Below are 17881 nucleotides of genomic sequence, written 5' to 3'. Positions count from 1 at the left end.
TCCGCCAGCAGAGCGGGTGAGGGAAGGTGTGAGGCTGTCTGTGTTTACAGATAGAGAACGATCAATTCCCTATTTCCTGCTGTGTTTTATGGTGGTGTGCAGCATTGTCCTCTTCCTTGCCAGCCCTGAGATGATGGGTGAAGCAAAGCGACCGCCTGTTTGGAAAGACACCTTTCTGCAACACAGGGAGCCCTGAGCAGCAAGTCAGTGCAGGTCCTGGCAGGGCGGGGAAGCCTTTTGCAAACTCATGGGAAAATAGTTCCCGTGTGATGTGAAGCTCATTACCAAAGTCAGTGCATGACTTTTATTGCTGATTCTACCAGATGCCCATTTTAATCTCTTTCAAGTGGCACGGACCTAATTGGTATCTTAGAATCCCTCTTTGCAGCAGGAGGCTGATCCAAAGCCTCCAAATCAATGAGGAGCCTCCTGCTAGCTCCAGTGGATTTCAGACCTGCTTGCCAAATAGCCTCTATGAACCCTTGCATGGATGTAGCTGACCTGTTGCTTCTTGATCTCCGCAGAGTGCTGTGTCTGTGCCTTAAGAGCTGCTTTCTCAGCCTAAAACCTGTGTCCCCATTTTAGAAGGTCACCAATCTAAGTCAGAGACCTCCATGGAGGTCCTCTGGAGCAAACACAGCCAAGAGAATGGAGTTCCCCTTGTTGTTATCTGTTGTCTGGATGCAGCGATCAGTGAGATAGGATGCACAGCAAGGGAGAAGAGAGGCACTCTGCTCTCTGGAGAAGAGGTGACTGTCTGAAGGTGAAGGTGATGCTATTACATAGTCTGTGGTTCAAAGAGACACCTGACAACAATCTTGTAACTTTTGCTGATGCCATTATGTGTGGAGGAAGCTCTCCCTATGCAGAACAGCATTAGTGAAAGGAAATAATCAATCTCTCTCCTTCAAATCTCATAAACCGCCCAGATTTCCTAACACCCTGGATTGCATCTGCCCACTGCTTGGGGGTGTGTGTATGGGGCAGGTGGGCCAGGTCCACACCTCCTCCCTTTAGGAGCACGCAGCAATGCTGGAAAGGACAAGGAAGTCCCTCAAAGCAGGGTGGAGACAGAAGACAGCAATTCCCTCTGCATTGCAAGGTCTAGAAACCATTTTAGAGGAGCACAGGCTGTTACCTGTGGGACCCAAGAAGTCAGGGCAGCTTGATAGGTCTCTTCTTTCAGCCACAGACCATCACACACTGGCGGTGCCCTGCACTTGTAGGATGCAGGAGGATGCTCACGTGCAGCCAGGCAACGCCAGCATCCTGAATTTTACCCTGAACTTCTCCTCCCTGCTATGAAATGAGTCTGTATGATTGAGGCCAAGCCTTCGGAGCCATTCATTCATATTAAAACAAGGAGAGCAGGCACCAGGAGGAAAGCCAGCAAAGATGAGCACTGATAGCACAAAGGTGCTCTTATCAGACCCAAGGAGTAAGGGCTTTCCTTCACTGGCAGCAACAAAACCCTGCCTTTAAATGAACAAGAATTTGTGAATGCCCAGTTCTCAGCCTGCAGTATGGCACCACTTTAGGAACATTAATGGGAATATCCAAGAGTCACACAAGACAAATAGACGTAAATAAATATCTTTAACCTCTTATTTCAACTATTGCTAAAGTCAAAATGGCATTATCCCATTCATGACCATAACCTCTTCCTGCCTTTTGTTTAAGAGGGAAGGTCCCTCTCTTCCTCCTGTTTCCCAGAGAAGCAGAAGCACAAAGGCAAGGCTCCTCTGGAAGCCCTGACAATCACGCTCCAATCTCAGTGCTGCCGTTCCATGTCGGAGGCTCTCCCAGATAACTGGGTGTTTCTGACTTGTGCATCTAAGGACGCGATCAGTTCATTACCTGGCTCTCATTTTTTCCCTTGCAATTTGTTTGCTTGTAGAGCAGCAGACAGAGAGAAGTAAAGGACTCCGTATAAACACGTCAGGAGCAGGTTTCTCCCAGGCTGGAGGGCAAAGCGCAGGCAATGCAACATGACAGCGTCCCACCCTGAGTGATGGGTGGGGAGAACTCTCGATGCTGCTTGCGAAATGCCATAGCTGCTGCCTGCTGCACACTCCATTGCAGGGGGGGGAAATTGCAAAACCAGCAAATATATTGTTTATCTATTTCTGAAGTGCTCTTTCCCACCTCTCCCCAGTGCTGCTTTGCCCTGTGCTTTTTCATCAGCTTCTTGATGCAGCTGAGATTTAGGGCTGGATGGTTCAGCTCGTTCTGGCCAGGGAAGGTGATGTCCAACTTGCTACTGCAAAGCATAAACCTTCTTGCAAAACCTCAGAGGGAGGTGAGGGTCTGACGGAGCAATGATGTGCAACAACTGTAAATGTGTTTTCTTTGATAAGGTTGCCCAAACCATTGTATTTGGGGGATTCTTTTAAACTTGAATGTGTCATCACAGCAAATGACAGATTTTGTCCTGGAATCCTTTTGGAACAAGCTCCCACTGATTATGACAGATCTTTGTCCACAGAGGCAAAGTCAGCCAGGAACGCAGGGAGCATCCTCTTCTTGTGCAGTACACCTCTCATGCAGATAATGCATTTGGGAGAGAAAGCTCTGCAACTTTCTCCCACAGAAGACCTTTGTTTAAGGATCTACATAAGGTCTCTAGTACAGAGGGATCACCATAACGGCACTAAACAGAAGCCAAGCCGGATGGCCAGTGCAGAAAGAGCCCGAGACCCCAGCAGTGATGCCAGAGGAGCAGTGATGAGCACTGGTAGCCTTGTAGCCACTGGTCCCTGGCTTTCATGTGCCAGGATCCAACTCAGTTCTAACTGCTTTAATAAGAACAGCAACAGACATGCTTGGAGACATGAGACACCTCGAGTACTGTGTCCAGCTCTGGAGTCCTCAGGACAGGAAAGACACAGAACTGTTGGATATGGTGCAGAGAAGGGCTGCAGGAATGATGAGAGCATCTCTCCTGTGAGGAAAGACTGGGAGCATTGGGGTTGTTCAGCCTGGAGAAGACTCCAGCTCTTGAAAGGGCCTATAAGAAAGATGGGGAGGGACTTTTTAGCAGGGTCTGTTGCAACAGGATGAGGGGTGATGGATTTAAACCAAAAGAGGGAGATTCAGGTTGGATGTGAGGAAGAAATTCTTTACAATGAGGGTGACAAAACACTGGCACAGATTGCCCAGAGAGGTGGTGGATGCCCCATCCCTGGAGACATTCAAGGCCAGGCTGGATGTGGTTTTGGTCTAGATCAGGAAGAAGATGTCCCTGCTCATTGCAGAGGGGTTGTACTAAATGAGCTTCGAAGGTCCAGTATTGCTGCAGGTGGGAATTAAGTCTCATAGGGTCTTTGGTGGTGGCATGCATCCTGGCTCCACATACTGCCTTCCCTTGGTTCCACCCATTCCAGTAGTTTCCAGCAGGTGAGATCTGGCTGTGCCTGCGGTTGGGGTGAACAGCACGCTTGCTGCAACGCAAGGACATCAGACTGTGACCATGGCTCTGAGTCCAGTGCTGAACCCCCATTTCTGGGGTGGCATTGAGGTGTCAGAGTCAAGGATGCAGTTCATGCTGAGACTTCTGCCATGACTGCAGTGCTTCAGGTGTCCAGTTTAGCTTACTTACACCTCTCTCAGGTTTGTCAGTGTAAACTGTGGTCACACTGTACCTCCTGAGTGATCTCAGGCATTGCTCAGGCCTTACATTAGAACATGGCATAGCCAGCTCCTGTGGGTGGATGGCTTTGGCAACTGGTGGCCACTCATAACTCACATCATCAGTAGGGTCACAAATGTCTCTAAGGGTCTTCTGGATTCAACAACACCTGGATTGAAAGATCACCCAACACAGAGAGCGTTGCAGTCATTCATGTCCCCATTACTGATTCCCACTGTGGTCACTGTGCAGATGGGACTGGACACTTCATGCCTGAAGGCTGAGCCAACCCCTGACAAATGAATCAAGGAAACCCTGCAGCCAAGTTCAAACCTGCTGCCCTCAGAGAGCCTTTTCCTGGAGTGGTCCCACTACTTTCAGTGTTACCTACATTATAACAACTCATTGCAATGCTAAGTCACAGTGATGGTGCAACGAGGCACCCTGCAAGAGGAATAAACACAACATAGTCTTTGTAAGTCAGAGATTTCAGTCAAAAGTGTTGACTGAGCCAGAGAGAGCTCCTTCCAGAGCTATCATTTCTTTTGCTCTAGTATTTGAATGTCAGTATCATAAGGTTGGGAAGAAAACTCCAAAGTAAAAAGCTTGAGGTTTCCAAGAAGACACAAAACCAAACAAAAGGAGGAAGTCGGGAATACTGGTTATTGTGGATGAGACAGGAGACCTCCTGTCACTCAGGGTCACCATCTAAGGCAATGTCTTAGATTAAGGCAGTCTAAGAGCAGAGTCTAAGTTGAAATGCTATGCAGAGCAACATGGACATGGATTGCCTGTCACACCTTTTTAACTCCAGAAGTATTAAAAGTCATTTTCCTGATTCCTATCCTGGGTCATTTCCTTGAAATGCATGAATTTGCTTGTGCATCTCAAACGACTTTACGACTCCTCGGAAGCATTCATAGCACCAGGTCCAGCTGGAAGGAAGAGCAGCAGTGTTCTCTTCAAACATTGATTTGCTTTATCTTTGTTTTCGTGTCTTACAACCTGCACAGGCTTCAAACAGGTCTGTAGATGAAAGTTAAAGGTAACCCAAGCTGGAGGCTGGTTGTGGATGTGTGTAAACCTGTAATACTCTTCTGGAAGAAGCAAAATGGAGGAGGTTCTTCAGTGTGGTTGGGGAGTATGATGTCTGTTAAGCTTGTTAAGCAGATTTAGGCTTGAGGTTATATGTTCCAATGTGCCAATGGCACTTGGGACTCCTCGCCCCTACCTGCAGTCATCTACCTGTTAGGTGACTGCTCTGATCCAGCTACCAGTGGAAGGAGATAGACATCCAGAGGGGTTGATTCATCCTGACCTGACAGATCTCCAAGATAGAGGAGATGAATCACCTCCTCGTACCTCTCTCTTTGTTGGCTGTGGGAGGAGTCCAGACTCCTTGTTAAGACCAAATGGGTGATTTTCAGATAGACACAGTTAGGTAAGACATTTTTTACTGTGAATCCTTCACAAGTCCCAGTCCCTTTTTCTAAAGTAACTGAGGTTCTGAAGACCTCGACCAAAAATTTCCAGGAGGAAATGCTTGTGAGACACTTAGGTTTGGAGAAAAACCTTCCCTTAATTCCCTTCAGATAAAAGCCATGAGCTACATAAGTCCATGGTGAACCAGAAGTGGCTGAACTGCTGTGTCCATGGTGTCTAACAGAGGCCCTTCATAATCATCTTGCAAGCTGTTCACCAGAACACCAACATTGCTGGACTGAAACCCCCAGCAGCCAATGGCATTTCTAACCAAGTCACATTTGTCTCTCTGTTGTAATGATTGGGAACAAGATCAGGAGTGAACCAAATTAAGCAATAATCCTCACACCAGCAACACTAACTGCAGTACCACCTTTCCAGCATGAGTGTGAGTTGGAGAGGCAACTGCAGAGCTAGGGCTTAGCTTCCTCTCTAACAAAAGAACTCCAGCACCTACAATCATAGAATCATAGAATAGTTAGGGTTGGAAAGGACCTTAAGATCATCTAGTCTCAACCCCCACTGGAATGGCTGGGTCAGAGCAGTTTTGCTTAGACAAAGCATGTTAAACTCCATTCAGGAATCAGAATATAGAAAACCAACAATGTATCATTGAACCAAAACATCATAATTATAGAACTATAGAATGGTTTGGGATGGAAAGGACCTTAAGTTCATCCAGTTCCAACCCCCTGTGCCACAGGCAGGGACAATCATTCAACTTATGAAGCTCAGAGACTTCACTTCTAGCTCAGGAGGTCCCTCAGCTGCAACTTTCTGGTGGGCACAAAACCACTCTGGAATGCATCACTGCCCGCTTGCCATGCTTAGACCCTTCTGGAGGGGTCTATCTCTGCCTTAGTGATGGAGACAGGGCACCTGGCTGGCTGGACCTCTGCTCTGACCCATCATAGGCACTCTTTTGGTCTTACACCAGGCAGAAACACCACTGTCTGGGATTTAACCAACTAGTAAAGGACACTGAAACAACTCAACGGGAAGTCTGCATAGAGAAGTTTCCAATGCCAGTGCTCTCAGTCCTTCCTACAGAACATGCAGCAGGCAGCAAATCCAGTGATGCAAACTTAGCAAGTGACATGCTGCACTGAAGCAAGCATGCTACACCAAGGCAACAGATAAATCTGAAGCTGAAGAATGCTGTGAACAGGCAGAGGCTCTGGCAACTACCAGGAGCAGCTACAACCCTCTGTCTGTGTGCTCAAAGCCAACATAAGCACTCTTCCTGGTTCAACCCTTTGATGGTTGACAGGAAGCTGCTTTACAGTCCCAGAGTTGTTGAAGAAAGCCCTTTATTTTACCTGCATTCAAATCCCAGATCTGTGCACTGCTTCTTTCTACTCTATAGATAACGAAAACCAAGGAAGAACACAATAGGTGGAGGAACAACATCAGCACAAGCTGTCCCAGTAGACTTTGGAGTGGTTTTGAGTCATTCCCACTGTACCTAGAGTCTGTCACCAAGGATAAGACCAGGATCTCTGCGAGTTGTATAAACTCAGATTGCACAAAGATAAGTGCAATCTCCCCTGTGCTTTTTCTGATAATCCATAATATTTTCTTTGGAATCACTACGGGAGAAGTGGACCACCTCTTTTCCAGGCTCAGAGAATATCTGCAAGGGGTCTGCATTGGCATTGCAATTGGAAATAACAACAGAGTTATAACGCAAATCCCTGATCATCACTACCCAACCACCTTCATGTCAATCACATAGGCATTTGGGTACGTGGAAACAGGAACTCTTGCAGGTGGGCAGTGGATGTGCCCCAAACTTGATCTAAGTTTTAAGAGTCTGAACCTGTAAATGACCCTAGAGAAAGCTTCAAACCTCTTGTACCATGTGGATAATAATCCACAAGACCAAACTAGCTCTTGTCCACACTAAAATCCTCAACCACATACAGTATATATATATGGTCCTCAATCATCCTCTTCCATTACATTGAATTACTGTCTTAAGCCCTAGCCATAGCCACGCATAACCTCTCTCAGGCAAGCATCTGAAGTGCTCTGACTTTGTTACGTGACTGCTCTGGCTAGAGGGTGCTTTCTGCATAGGTTACCTCAAGAGAATGCCACAGTTCCCAGATAAAAGAGTATCTTACCGGATATCCCCAGTTGCTGTTTCCTGTTTGGGTTTTGGTGTAATAGCTACCCCGGGATGTCCCATAGCCATAACCATCAGCTAAACCATCGTACATGGAACCTGGAAGTGAAAAAAGCATGGTCAGCAGGAGAAAGCATTCCCGGCAGGCACTCCTTGAGAGCACAGTGCTCTTTTTACCAGTGAGTTTAGTTCCTGAAGATAACAGAGCTAGAAACCTTAACAGGAACACAGGAAGTTGAGCCTTTGCCATTGCAGACCACTCACAGATGATGTTCATTTCAAATGAGCTCTTGGAAATTCCAGCCCTCAGACCACAAGCAACAGCCTAAGGTCTTCAGCACAAAAGACTGAGTACCATAAGATCTACAGTGGACAAGGTCAGAGGCTGGCCCAATGTCTTAGGTCTTTGCTATATGAGAGGAACTGGATGATAGTTTGTGCTACACATCCTGGAAGGTCTGAACCTGGAACATTCTTCCCTTATTCTGACTTGGAGGTAAATAAAATCTGTCTCTTCTCTGAAGGCAAAACCCATCCCAGACCCTTTCAACCAGCCTGGGTTTCCTGGTCTGAATATTAACAACCACATCAGCATGAACAACCTGAGCAAGGCTCAATAAATAGTAAATAACTAACACAACAGGTAAATGATTATCAAGTCTATTTAGCATCTGGGCATCTGAAGTAGTTAAACACTAAAAATCCCCTTAAATATCTATCTCCATTCTCTAAAAGATCACTCTGTGTACTTGTACTTTCTTCTGAAATTGTATTAAGGTCTATTGCTGTCTTTGAGGTGCTGATGTGAGACCAGATCTCAGACATGCTCTGTAAAGATGCAAATATCTTGGATTGGGAGCCATTTGCACTATTCCTCAGTGTTTTATTCAGTGTTTGGATTTACCTATCCCAGCCCTACTAAAAGTTCTTCCAGCTGTTTCTCACTAGTAGCCTTTGGCAGTGCAATCTTTGGATCCCTCCTAAAAGTGATTTACTTAATGCTACATTCATCGCTAGAAGAAAAAGTGAAGCAAATTATATCTCTTTCCATGTTAGAATTCCCTTCACCCCTTTCAGATGGTCCAAAAGAGTGTAAGGTCATTTAAGTTTCATTTCCAGAAGTGCTCAATGATTGTGGCATCCCAAGTCCCGTTATGAGGAAGTGCAAACCATACATTCCAATTAACTTCCAGGGGAAGCTCTGAATGTCTAACGAAGTACAAAATCAGGACGTACCTGTCTTAAGTTATGCCCCTAAACTGGTGGGTAATGTCAGAAATATCCTAATCTCTCTGATTGTTTGATAAGACTCATCTCTTAGATAAACTGGATAAGCTCAACCACAAAGGCCCTGAAGCCACTCAGGTCTTCTACAGCCACTGATCCTTGGAATAAATCTAGTTTATTGCCTGGCCTGGGGCACCCGGAACCTGTTATGGTGATTTGGTTTGTGGCTAAAAATTCTTGCATTTTCTCAGGAAGATGATTCCTGCAGATGTGGTACAAATAATGAGATTTGCTTTCTATTGTCAACAAGAAAAGAGCAAGGCTGCACGGATGGCAGCTTCTGAAGAATACCAGTACATGCAGAATAAGCAGCAGTGGAGTAGTCTCACAGACATATACTTATGCAGAAAACCACAGGATCTTGTTGCCCTTAGTCTAGAGACTTGGTGGGCATTGTTCCCTATTAATATCCCTCCAGCCCTGAGAGATCTATTAAGATACATCTGTATATTAAAATCTATATTTAAAAAAATCTCTATATTAAAATCTATAGATTTTCATATATCTTAATGACATAGATTTCCGTATGTCTTAATATATCTTTAGTTGCACAGAACTTGCTGATAAGGCAAGGAAATGGCCATCGACATGCAACTGGAGATACAATTCAGCTGTACCCTTTGCCTTGTGCTTCCCTCCTTGCCCTGAGATTTCCTGGGAACTCCAGATCAGGGCATTACTGTTGGGGTTCACCTGAAGCAAGGCAGGGCTTGAAATGGGCCAAGTGATTCACCAGGAGACAGAATTAGCCAATAACCACAGTTTTGAGCACAAAAACCAAACAATCTCATGACAACATTTTCCTAGGAGTTCCTTCTTACAGTCAACCTCTTGTTCTGTGCAAACACCAATGGAACTTCAGGTGTGAGCGCTTAGGAGAATCTTCCTGACAGCAAACTGGAAGCAAGGGTTTCCGGGCATGAATCACAAGTTAATCTGAGCAGTCCTCCCTGTGGACTGTGCCTTTCCTTTCAGGATCCATTCTTACCATGCACTGCACTTAAGCTTTTGGGGCTGAGCAAGGAGACACCAAAAATAAGCCAGTATAGGGACATTTCTAAGTTTCGTGTACGAATTCACTGTTACATGGCCAGCTTCAAGGGAGCAGGCAGTTCATGCAAGTTTATATTCTTCAGTTGTTAAAGAGTTGCCTTCACCTCCAAGAAGTTGTATATAAAAGCTTATAAGTACATAATTATACATAACCTCAAATGTTCAAGGCATCTGGAAGCTGCCTTGCTGGTTGGAGAAGGTGCTTCTCTTGCTGCCATGCAACTGTGGTTTATTGCTTGGGGAGCTCAGTCTGAAGGCCAGGAGGAACCTGAGGATTTTCTGATGGAGTTAGCTAAGAAAACATCATCTTTGTTTAGTCCTGCAATGTTAGACACTTCTCTGCCTGTTCATCTTGAGAGCCACCTTGGAGGTGTACCACCAACCCTTGGGGCAAGGAAGGATACTCTTCTTTTCAACCACCTCAAGGGTAAAAACCATACAAACTGTTCACAGGTCCTGAGAATGTGGATAAAAATGGACTATCTATCTCCTGAGCAAAGCATTTTGACGGGGGGGAAATGCTGTTTGGGGAAGATGCCTCTATGGTGCTTTTTTGTAGCTATATCCCTACGTTGCGTATGTTGTCAGTCAAGAAGCTGTTCAGGTTTCTGAAGTGCCCTTGGACAAACACAGAGACAATCAAACCCACTGTATTAGTAGATAACAGACGGGACAGAGGCAGAAAAGGCATGGATGAGAATCACTCAGATGAAACAACCTCCCAATGACCATGGCTGTGGGCAGAAAATACTTCCCAAGTGCTGGCTGGGCTTTGAAGGGACCCCTCTCTTCCACCCCCCAAATTGTCATTCACCAGAGGCACCTCCTTCAAAACCTGATCAGTTTAAATCCCCATTGAACTTCAGTGGGACAGATCCTGAGGGTAAAAACTACAACAGGCCAGGACTGCAAGATCTGGTCACTGTGAGCCTTGCCCTCCTGCTCTCTATAGCTGTTATTGATCATAGAAGAGCAAACAGCGACTTCCATCCAACCCAATAGGCCTGTCCTTGATGAGTTATTTACTTTCTTCAAAGGCAGCTTTACACCCCTTGAAGCTAAGAGACTGATGGCAAGGAGAATTAAATGCCAGTTTTCAAGCATGACAGTGAAAGACTTCAGAGACACACAGAGCTAACAGGGAGCATTGTGGAAATGGATACACGTTAATAAATATTAATCTATGGCAGGGAAAGACAAGAACCAGTCACTGGTAGTGCAGGCTAAACAAGTTAAATAATAAACTATGCACGGCTTTAAAACAGTAAGGATGATTAAACATAGAAAAAGCATAGTAAGAGAAAAGGGCCTGTGGGAGGCACAAAGCAAAGCAATGCCTCATAGGAGAGAAGTGTCAGTGGAGTTCCAGAAGCTGCAGTTCTTGCAGGAATGACCCAACTCCATTTCTGCCTCCTGGCCTATTGAGCTAAAGGGTTTTGGTCTTGTTTCTATACTGATAATCTAAGGGTTGTGGAACCCTGGATGGCTTTCACTGAACCATCTCATGCCAGGGGAACATTACAGAAGTCTTCAAAAGACTTACTAACCCCCAAATCTCCTCTTCATATCAGAGTAATGACCCTGTCTTAGAGCTTGGTGGGATCCCTCTAGAGCTAAATGGGATTTCTCTCCTCTCAGCCATGTCAGCATGAAAACCAGATACATCCTAAGACGGAGCCCAAAGACCCAAAACCCAAGGGTGGCAGACTCCACAGACCCTCCTTGAGAACACCTGTAGCTGCTCTGCTCAGAGAAGGCCCCACTGTGGGTGCAGGATTATGCTGCTTGTAACTGGTTTCTGCTCACTGCCCCACCCCAGTGCACACCAGTTTGAGCCCAGATAGATCACCCTCCCTGCTCTGGCTTGTGCCACATAGTGAGTGACACCAGATCTCCAGAGAGTGGTGATCTGCTGGATTCCGAATAAGCAAATAATTTTACACATCCATCTATTAACAGGACATTGAGGGGACATCTGCTGACCCTCTAAGGAAACCCCATTTATGGGGTGCAACACCGCCTATCCCTGCTACATGCAGAAGGGGTTCACGTCCATGCTCTCATCCTACATAGAGAAGCGCACACTGAAGGTGGGGGAAGCTCTGCTTCAGTTTCTGCTCAAACCACAGATCAAAATGCACACCAACACCTAACCAGACACATGCAGGAAACTGTCTGGGTGCAGAGGGAACAAAGGACCTGAGCATTCTTCAAGGGGCTTTGTGAATTCCCCAGCTTGTGCTGCCTTTGAGGAGCATCTCCGAGAGACCATGGGGAGATGCTGGTAACTGATGCTGGGGGAGCATTTGAGCAAGCAGACATCCACAGCTGGCTACAGCACCATGGAGCCTGTTTGTGGGAGACATTAATGGTTCTCATTAGGTCTCCTGGGCTAACCTTTGTACCAACAGCAATACCTGGAAGTTTAACTTCACCCACTCAGGCTTAGACCCAGGAGAATACCCTGAGAATAAATTCTTTGGGATTCTATCCAGGAATGCACTGAGCACAGCCACCAGGACCTGCACACTGACCAACCTCCCCACGATGGGAATAGGGCGGCCTCAGCCCTGTGTTTGGAGGCAGTTCCTGGGAGCTGGATGTGACTCAGCTTCCCTGGGACACAGAAACCAGAGCTGCACATTTCCACGCAATTCCCATTCCCAGTGTCTGGAGGAGGGGTTTACCTTCAGCCTCGAGCTGAGCTGGGCAGCTTGAGAATTTGCCTCTTTCCCAGAGGTTTCACCTGGGCTTCTCCAAGTGGAATAATCCCCCTTTGCCTCCCTTCCTCCCTGCTATGAGCAGCAGTGGGAGACATCTCCCTGCCTGCTTCCCCTGGAAATACCCCTCTGCTGGAAAGGCAGTGTCCCAGTCCCCATCCAGAGCCTCTCATCTCATCCTGGCTTGTAGTTTATTTTGTCCGATCTGGCCCCACTAAATCCTCCTAAGGTAGGAGGAGATTTGCATCTTCCATTTTGGTGGCAGGAGAAAGCTCTCCCTGCCCTGTCCCCCCACATACCCCTGTGAATCTATGTCCACAAATAAAGAGAAAGCAGGGATTTGTTCCCAGCAGTGTCACTGCATCCATGTCATCCACCATGAAGCTGCTCTATTTCCTCCATCACAGCAATTGCAATGCACACAGCCAGGATGGCTCCAAGGGCAGCACCACCTCAACCGCAGCCTAATGTCACCTCATTTCTCTTGGGAAACCAGCCCAAAATGTGTGTTTGCACCATTACACTTCATCAACACTGGATTCAGTCTCATGATCCCGCTTGGAGTAGCTGTCAGGCAAGCCATAGTCCCTGAAAGAGGTGGCAGAGATTGGCCCAGCTCACCCAGCATCCCAGCAAACAGCCCTCTCCAAGCTGCTCACAGCAGATGTGGATAAATGGTTCAATCCCAGCCCCCTTCTCTCCCCCAAAGCCTCGGAAATTCCTTTTCCCAGTGAACTCATCCAGGGAAGTGAGCTCACTGCAGCTGCTGGGAAAAGCACTTCCAAGAACTGGGAGGTTTTGCACTGTGCCTGCCACAGCCCTCTGGGTTCACAGCTGGGGTTTACCTCCCAGTCAGCTTCCTCCAGACACAAGGACAGCAAAGAAAACAATCAGCCAAGCCTTGACCCCAAGAGGAAGGCATCCCTGTAGGAAACCCAGGACTCAGAAGATCACTTGTCTTCTATGGCACAGACTCAGTGTATAGAGGTAGACCAGCTGTCTGCACCCCTACACCCCTTTCAACCCATCTGCTAAATGGAAGCATTCCAATCAAACCAACACAAGCCATTGTGGTTAGAAAAGGACATCACTCCTCCTAATTCATCTCCTCCCTAGCACTCACACTGGGGTGTCCTGGATGCTCCCACACTTCTCAGCCTACAAATGGGAGACATGCTGGGAAGCTTCCGAGGCGAATCCCAAGCTCAGGTCTGTGTCCTGTGTGCAGGCAGATCTGCCCAATGCTCAGGAGATAGCCAAGCCTCTCATCGTGGCCATCTCCCAGCCCCATGGCACAGTGGATGGCTTTGGCCACCCATAGGAGGAGATGGGACTGGTGGAGGATTCCACCCATGGGGGCATTCGCAGAGGAAGGATCTGCAAAGGTGCAGCAAAACCTCCTTTAGAGCCAGGGAGCAAATGGTGAATAGCACCACACTGAACTGTCCAAGTGCCTCAAGGATGTGGAGCAGCACAGCACTCCCGGGAGATGAGCTCCACTGGGATGGAGCCAATGCATCCAGCTCTAACCCTTCCATCTAGTACAAAAGACCTCAGCATCCCCTACCTGGGATAACCTGTGAGAGAAGTGAACCAGTCTGTCCCCCACAAACCAAACCCCATAGAAGCACCCCATAACATCTGCTCCATCCCAAGAGGGGACCTCTTTGCTGTCCGGAGTGTGATGGGGTCTTACCTCGGTTGGAGTGTCCCACGCTCGACGACACGGATGACTTTTGCTTCTGCCGCTTCACCGTCATCATCACTTGCTCTTGGACCCGCTGCTTTCCCGTGCCCTTAGTTTTCAGCTTGTGGTCCGAGGGCAGAGCCAGCGTGGAGCTGGCCTGGTCTTGGAAACACTCATACGCCAACGCTGTTTTCAGTGGAGAGTGAAGCATGGCTGCGAGCAGACCACAGGGCTGGGGACAGGGGACTGCACTTCACCGGACCGCACACAACACAAGGCGACAGCAGAGGATGGGGTTATTCTCCTGAACCCCTCCTTGCCATACGTTCCCCCAGCCAAGGGTGTCTGAGGGCTCCTGCTCCCAGCTCGGCTCCGCAGTGTGTGAGCAGGCACACCCTCTGCCAGACTGGATATACAGCCCTGCCTGCACACACCCACTGCTCCCCGCTGCAGGGCACACACAGCTCCCGCTGCCCTCGCCCCACATCTGCCTCCCCCAGCCTGTGCCGGCACACACTGTGGGCAAGGGGAGCGTGTGGGTACCAATGGGGACTGGGCAAGGCTGGGAGAAATGAGGGTTAGAGATGGACATCGCCCTTCCTTTCACTGTGAAGGTGCTTGTGGGTGAGGCTCTGTGGGTCTGGGTAGGGAATAGTGCTCTTTGGTGGATGGAGAGCTGCAGGATCTCCCACGCAGCCTGCTCAGCTTGTAGTTTGCTATTTCCCTTTGTCTAAAATGGATCAAAATGATGTCCCAGTGCCAAGAGCCTGGGGACACCCCTTCTAGTAGGAGGCAGCATTGAACACATCATAGGTCAGAGGAGCATCGTTGCCCTCAGTGCCCATTCCAGCCTCCATCCTGCCAAGATGCTCCTCCCTTGGTCAGGGTGTCCAGCTCCCCACTTGCTTGCTCTACCTGCCCACACCACAGGGTCACCTGCACAGCACCTAAAGTAGGGGTCATGGATGGTCCTGCTGTGTTCATGGGGGTGAGACCTCTTCCCAAAAGGGGTTACACTTTCCTCATGGACAGCCATTGGATGAACAAGGGCAGGCACCAGGCAAAGAGCTGGGGCAACCTTTGCAAGTAACTTGGGGTAGCACGGAGGAAAACAGGACTTGTAGCCAGCAGAAGACGAAGTGGCTGCACAAGAAATGACATGCCAGGTTCTGAATCTGAGCAGAGACTTCTCCCTCTGCCAAGCCACACTGCAGCAACTCGTCTGCAGAGAACCGAGCACCTCGGTGCTGGTGTGACCAGTTTCAGGTCGCAGCAAGCGCTGACAAAGCTCCTGCCAAGCCACAAGAGGCTGATAAAGAAGAGACACAACTGTAGGGAGGCCAAGGGGAGAATGCACAGGGAAGAGGCTTCCTGAGTCTCCCAGGACAGCCCAGAGAAGGGCCAGGAGGAGCGGGCTCCTTCCCACTGCCCCATGGAGAGTGAGCCCCATGGACAGGACCGTGGGGTTTCTTTCTGGTGGAAACTATCAGTGCCCAGGCTCTGCCCACAGGCCTGGTGCTTTCAGCACCCACACGCTGGGTCCTTCCTTCAAAGGAGAGGGAAAGCACTTTGTTTTGGTCCATTCATCCGTTGGCCTGTGAGCAGTGTTTTGCATTCATAAGAACTTATTCTTATGTATCAGTATCAGAAAGCACAGGGAGTCTTCCTCGGATAGATGAGCATTTTGCACCTTCTTTTAATGCTTCAGGATGCTCTTCCAGTGAAACCCAACAGCGGAAACCTATTGAGACACAGGACTAGAGCAACTAGAGGGTAATTACCTTTAGTCCCCTCTCCCTGCATTTCCCGACATCTCACCCAGGGGATGCAGAACTTTCACTCTACTCCATCATCCAACCAGCCTGGGCATTCAGAGCATGCCCAAGCAAGGCCAGCCAGGATGAGGGCTGAGTGCTGCCCATGAGCAGATGGACGATGCCCAAGTGGGATGAAGAAGGATGAAGAGTGGGGATGGGTCTGGGTGCTTCCAGCCCTGGTAGGGAAGGGCAGAGCAATACCTGGGTGTTGTTTTGCTCTGTCCTACTTGTTTCTCCTGAAAGCTTGTTATCGATGCCAAGCGATGTTTTCGCAAATCAATGACAGGCTGTCAGCGTCAGATGGCTTCTGCACAACAAAGTGCCCAGCTCTTGCAAACCTGTAATGTCATTCCCCCTACGGCAAGGAACAGCCCTCACCCTGTCCCTGCACGGGAGAGCCAAGTGTTTATCACAGCCCGTCATTTGGCTCCGGCATCTGCCCTGTTTCATAACTCACCCAAAATGCTGAGCTGGGCTGTGGAGCTGGGGACAGGGAGCGGAGCTGGGCACAGAGCTCGCAAAGGCTTTCAAGAAACAATAGTTTCTTTGGGGAAGTTTATATGGCCCAGCACAAGGGAAAGAAACCTGGAGAGGGGCTTGGGACAAGGGCCTGTAGGGACAGGCCAAGGGGAATGGCTTGAACCTGCCCACGAGAGGGGAGACTGAGCTGAGCTCTTAGGCAGAAGCTGTTCCCTGGGAGGGTGCTGAGGCGCTGGCACAGGGTGCCCAGAGAAGCTGTGGCTGCCCCATCCCTGGCAGTGCTCAAGGCCAGGTTGGACACAGGGGCTTGGAGCAGCTGCTCCAGTGGAAGGGGTCCCTGCCCGTGGCAGGGGTTGGAGCTGGAGGAGCTTTAAGGTCCCTTCCAATCCAAACATTCCTGGTTTCTGCAAAAGACTCCAAACCCATATCCAAAAGAGCAAAAGGTATTTAAACGAAGCAATTCATTGCACCTCTGTGCAAACTGCTGCTTCTGCTCTGTAGCGCGGGCTGGGGATGCTTACTTAGCAGGGCATGGTGAGTGTCATCCCCAGCAGCAGCAGAGCTTGCATCTACCAGTGCCTGAAGCAAATTCCCTGTCTGCCTTTCTGTCTGGAGCTCACAGGCAGCAGCAGGGGGAAGGCTGAGAGGGCAGCAAAACCCGACTTCAGTGTGCGATGGGCAACAGATTGGAGGCTGAAATAAAGAAGACCTCACACTAAACCAGGGCTCCGGTGATCCGAGGCTGTCGGGGCCGTCGCCGCGGTCCGGGGTGCATGTGCATCACATGGCGATGCCGTGACTCACAGCCCCGCGCCCCACACGGGACACACCTTGTGCATCTGCCCTCTTCAAAGCATTTTTGTGTGAGTTCCTGGGATTCCTGCCAGCTCGCTGATCGCAATCAAAGGGCTCACTGGCCCAGCGCTGCTCCCAGCGCCGCGCAGGGTTTGCTGTTCCAACTTGTCAGGCACTCCTCAGCTGGAAGTGGTGATGGGCTGCTGTGAAATCAGCCACGGGAGAGCAGCTGGCTCCCGAATCTGGAGGCAGGGAATGCTGCTGTGGTGCCTTCGTCCTCAGGGCGGGTGGGGATGAGGAGGGACAGAGGTAAAGGTGCTGGGAATTCCCTGTATTTGCCTTTGAGCCTTGCCCCAGCAGAGGTGAGGCTTCCCAGAGCCTGGCACGGATTCTCCATGAGGAAAGGATCCATAAGGATCCCATCCATAAGGATGCTGGGGAGGGACTATTCATTAGGGACTGTAGTGATAGGACAAGGGGTAATGGGTTAAAACTTAAACAGCAGAGGTTTAGATTGGATCTAAGGAAGAAATTCTTTACCATAAGGGTGCTGAGGCACTGGAATGGGTTGCCCAGGGAGGTTGTGAATGCTCCATCCCTGGCAGTGTTCAAGGCCAGGTTGGACAGAGCCTTGGGTGCCATGGTTTAGTGTGAGGTGTCCCTGCCCATGGCAGGGGGTTGGAACTGGACGATCTAAAGCTCCTTTCCAACCCAAACTATTCTATGATTCTAAACCTTGGCTCTTTAGATTTGCAAAGCCTTTCTTTTGCTCTGCTCTCATGAAAGGTTCTCTTTCTTCTATGG

The 17881-nt window shown here is 48.9% G+C and overlaps 1 protein-coding gene across 1 annotated transcript in view; it reads right to left on the bottom strand.

The window, feature by feature from the left end:
- PKP1 (plakophilin 1) overlaps positions 1-14382 on the bottom strand; it is a 43005-nt gene extending 28623 nt beyond the window's left edge. Inside the window, exons 1-2 of the mRNA XM_005140805.3 lie at positions 13995-14382; positions 7237-7337 (exon numbers count right to left, since the gene is read on the bottom strand). Of these exons, the coding sequence (XP_005140862.1) occupies positions 7237-7337; positions 13995-14196 (303 nt within the window). The 5' untranslated portion in view covers positions 14197-14382. The remainder of the gene's footprint in view (positions 1-7236; positions 7338-13994) is intronic.
- Between the last annotated feature and the right edge of the window lie 3499 nt (positions 14383-17881).

The sequence above is a fragment of the Melopsittacus undulatus genome, chromosome 16, assembly GCF_012275295.1.
Source record: "Melopsittacus undulatus isolate bMelUnd1 chromosome 16, bMelUnd1.mat.Z, whole genome shotgun sequence".
Taxonomy (NCBI): domain Eukaryota; kingdom Metazoa; phylum Chordata; class Aves; order Psittaciformes; family Psittaculidae; genus Melopsittacus; species Melopsittacus undulatus.
This window is presented reverse-complemented; position numbering and strand designations above follow the sequence as displayed.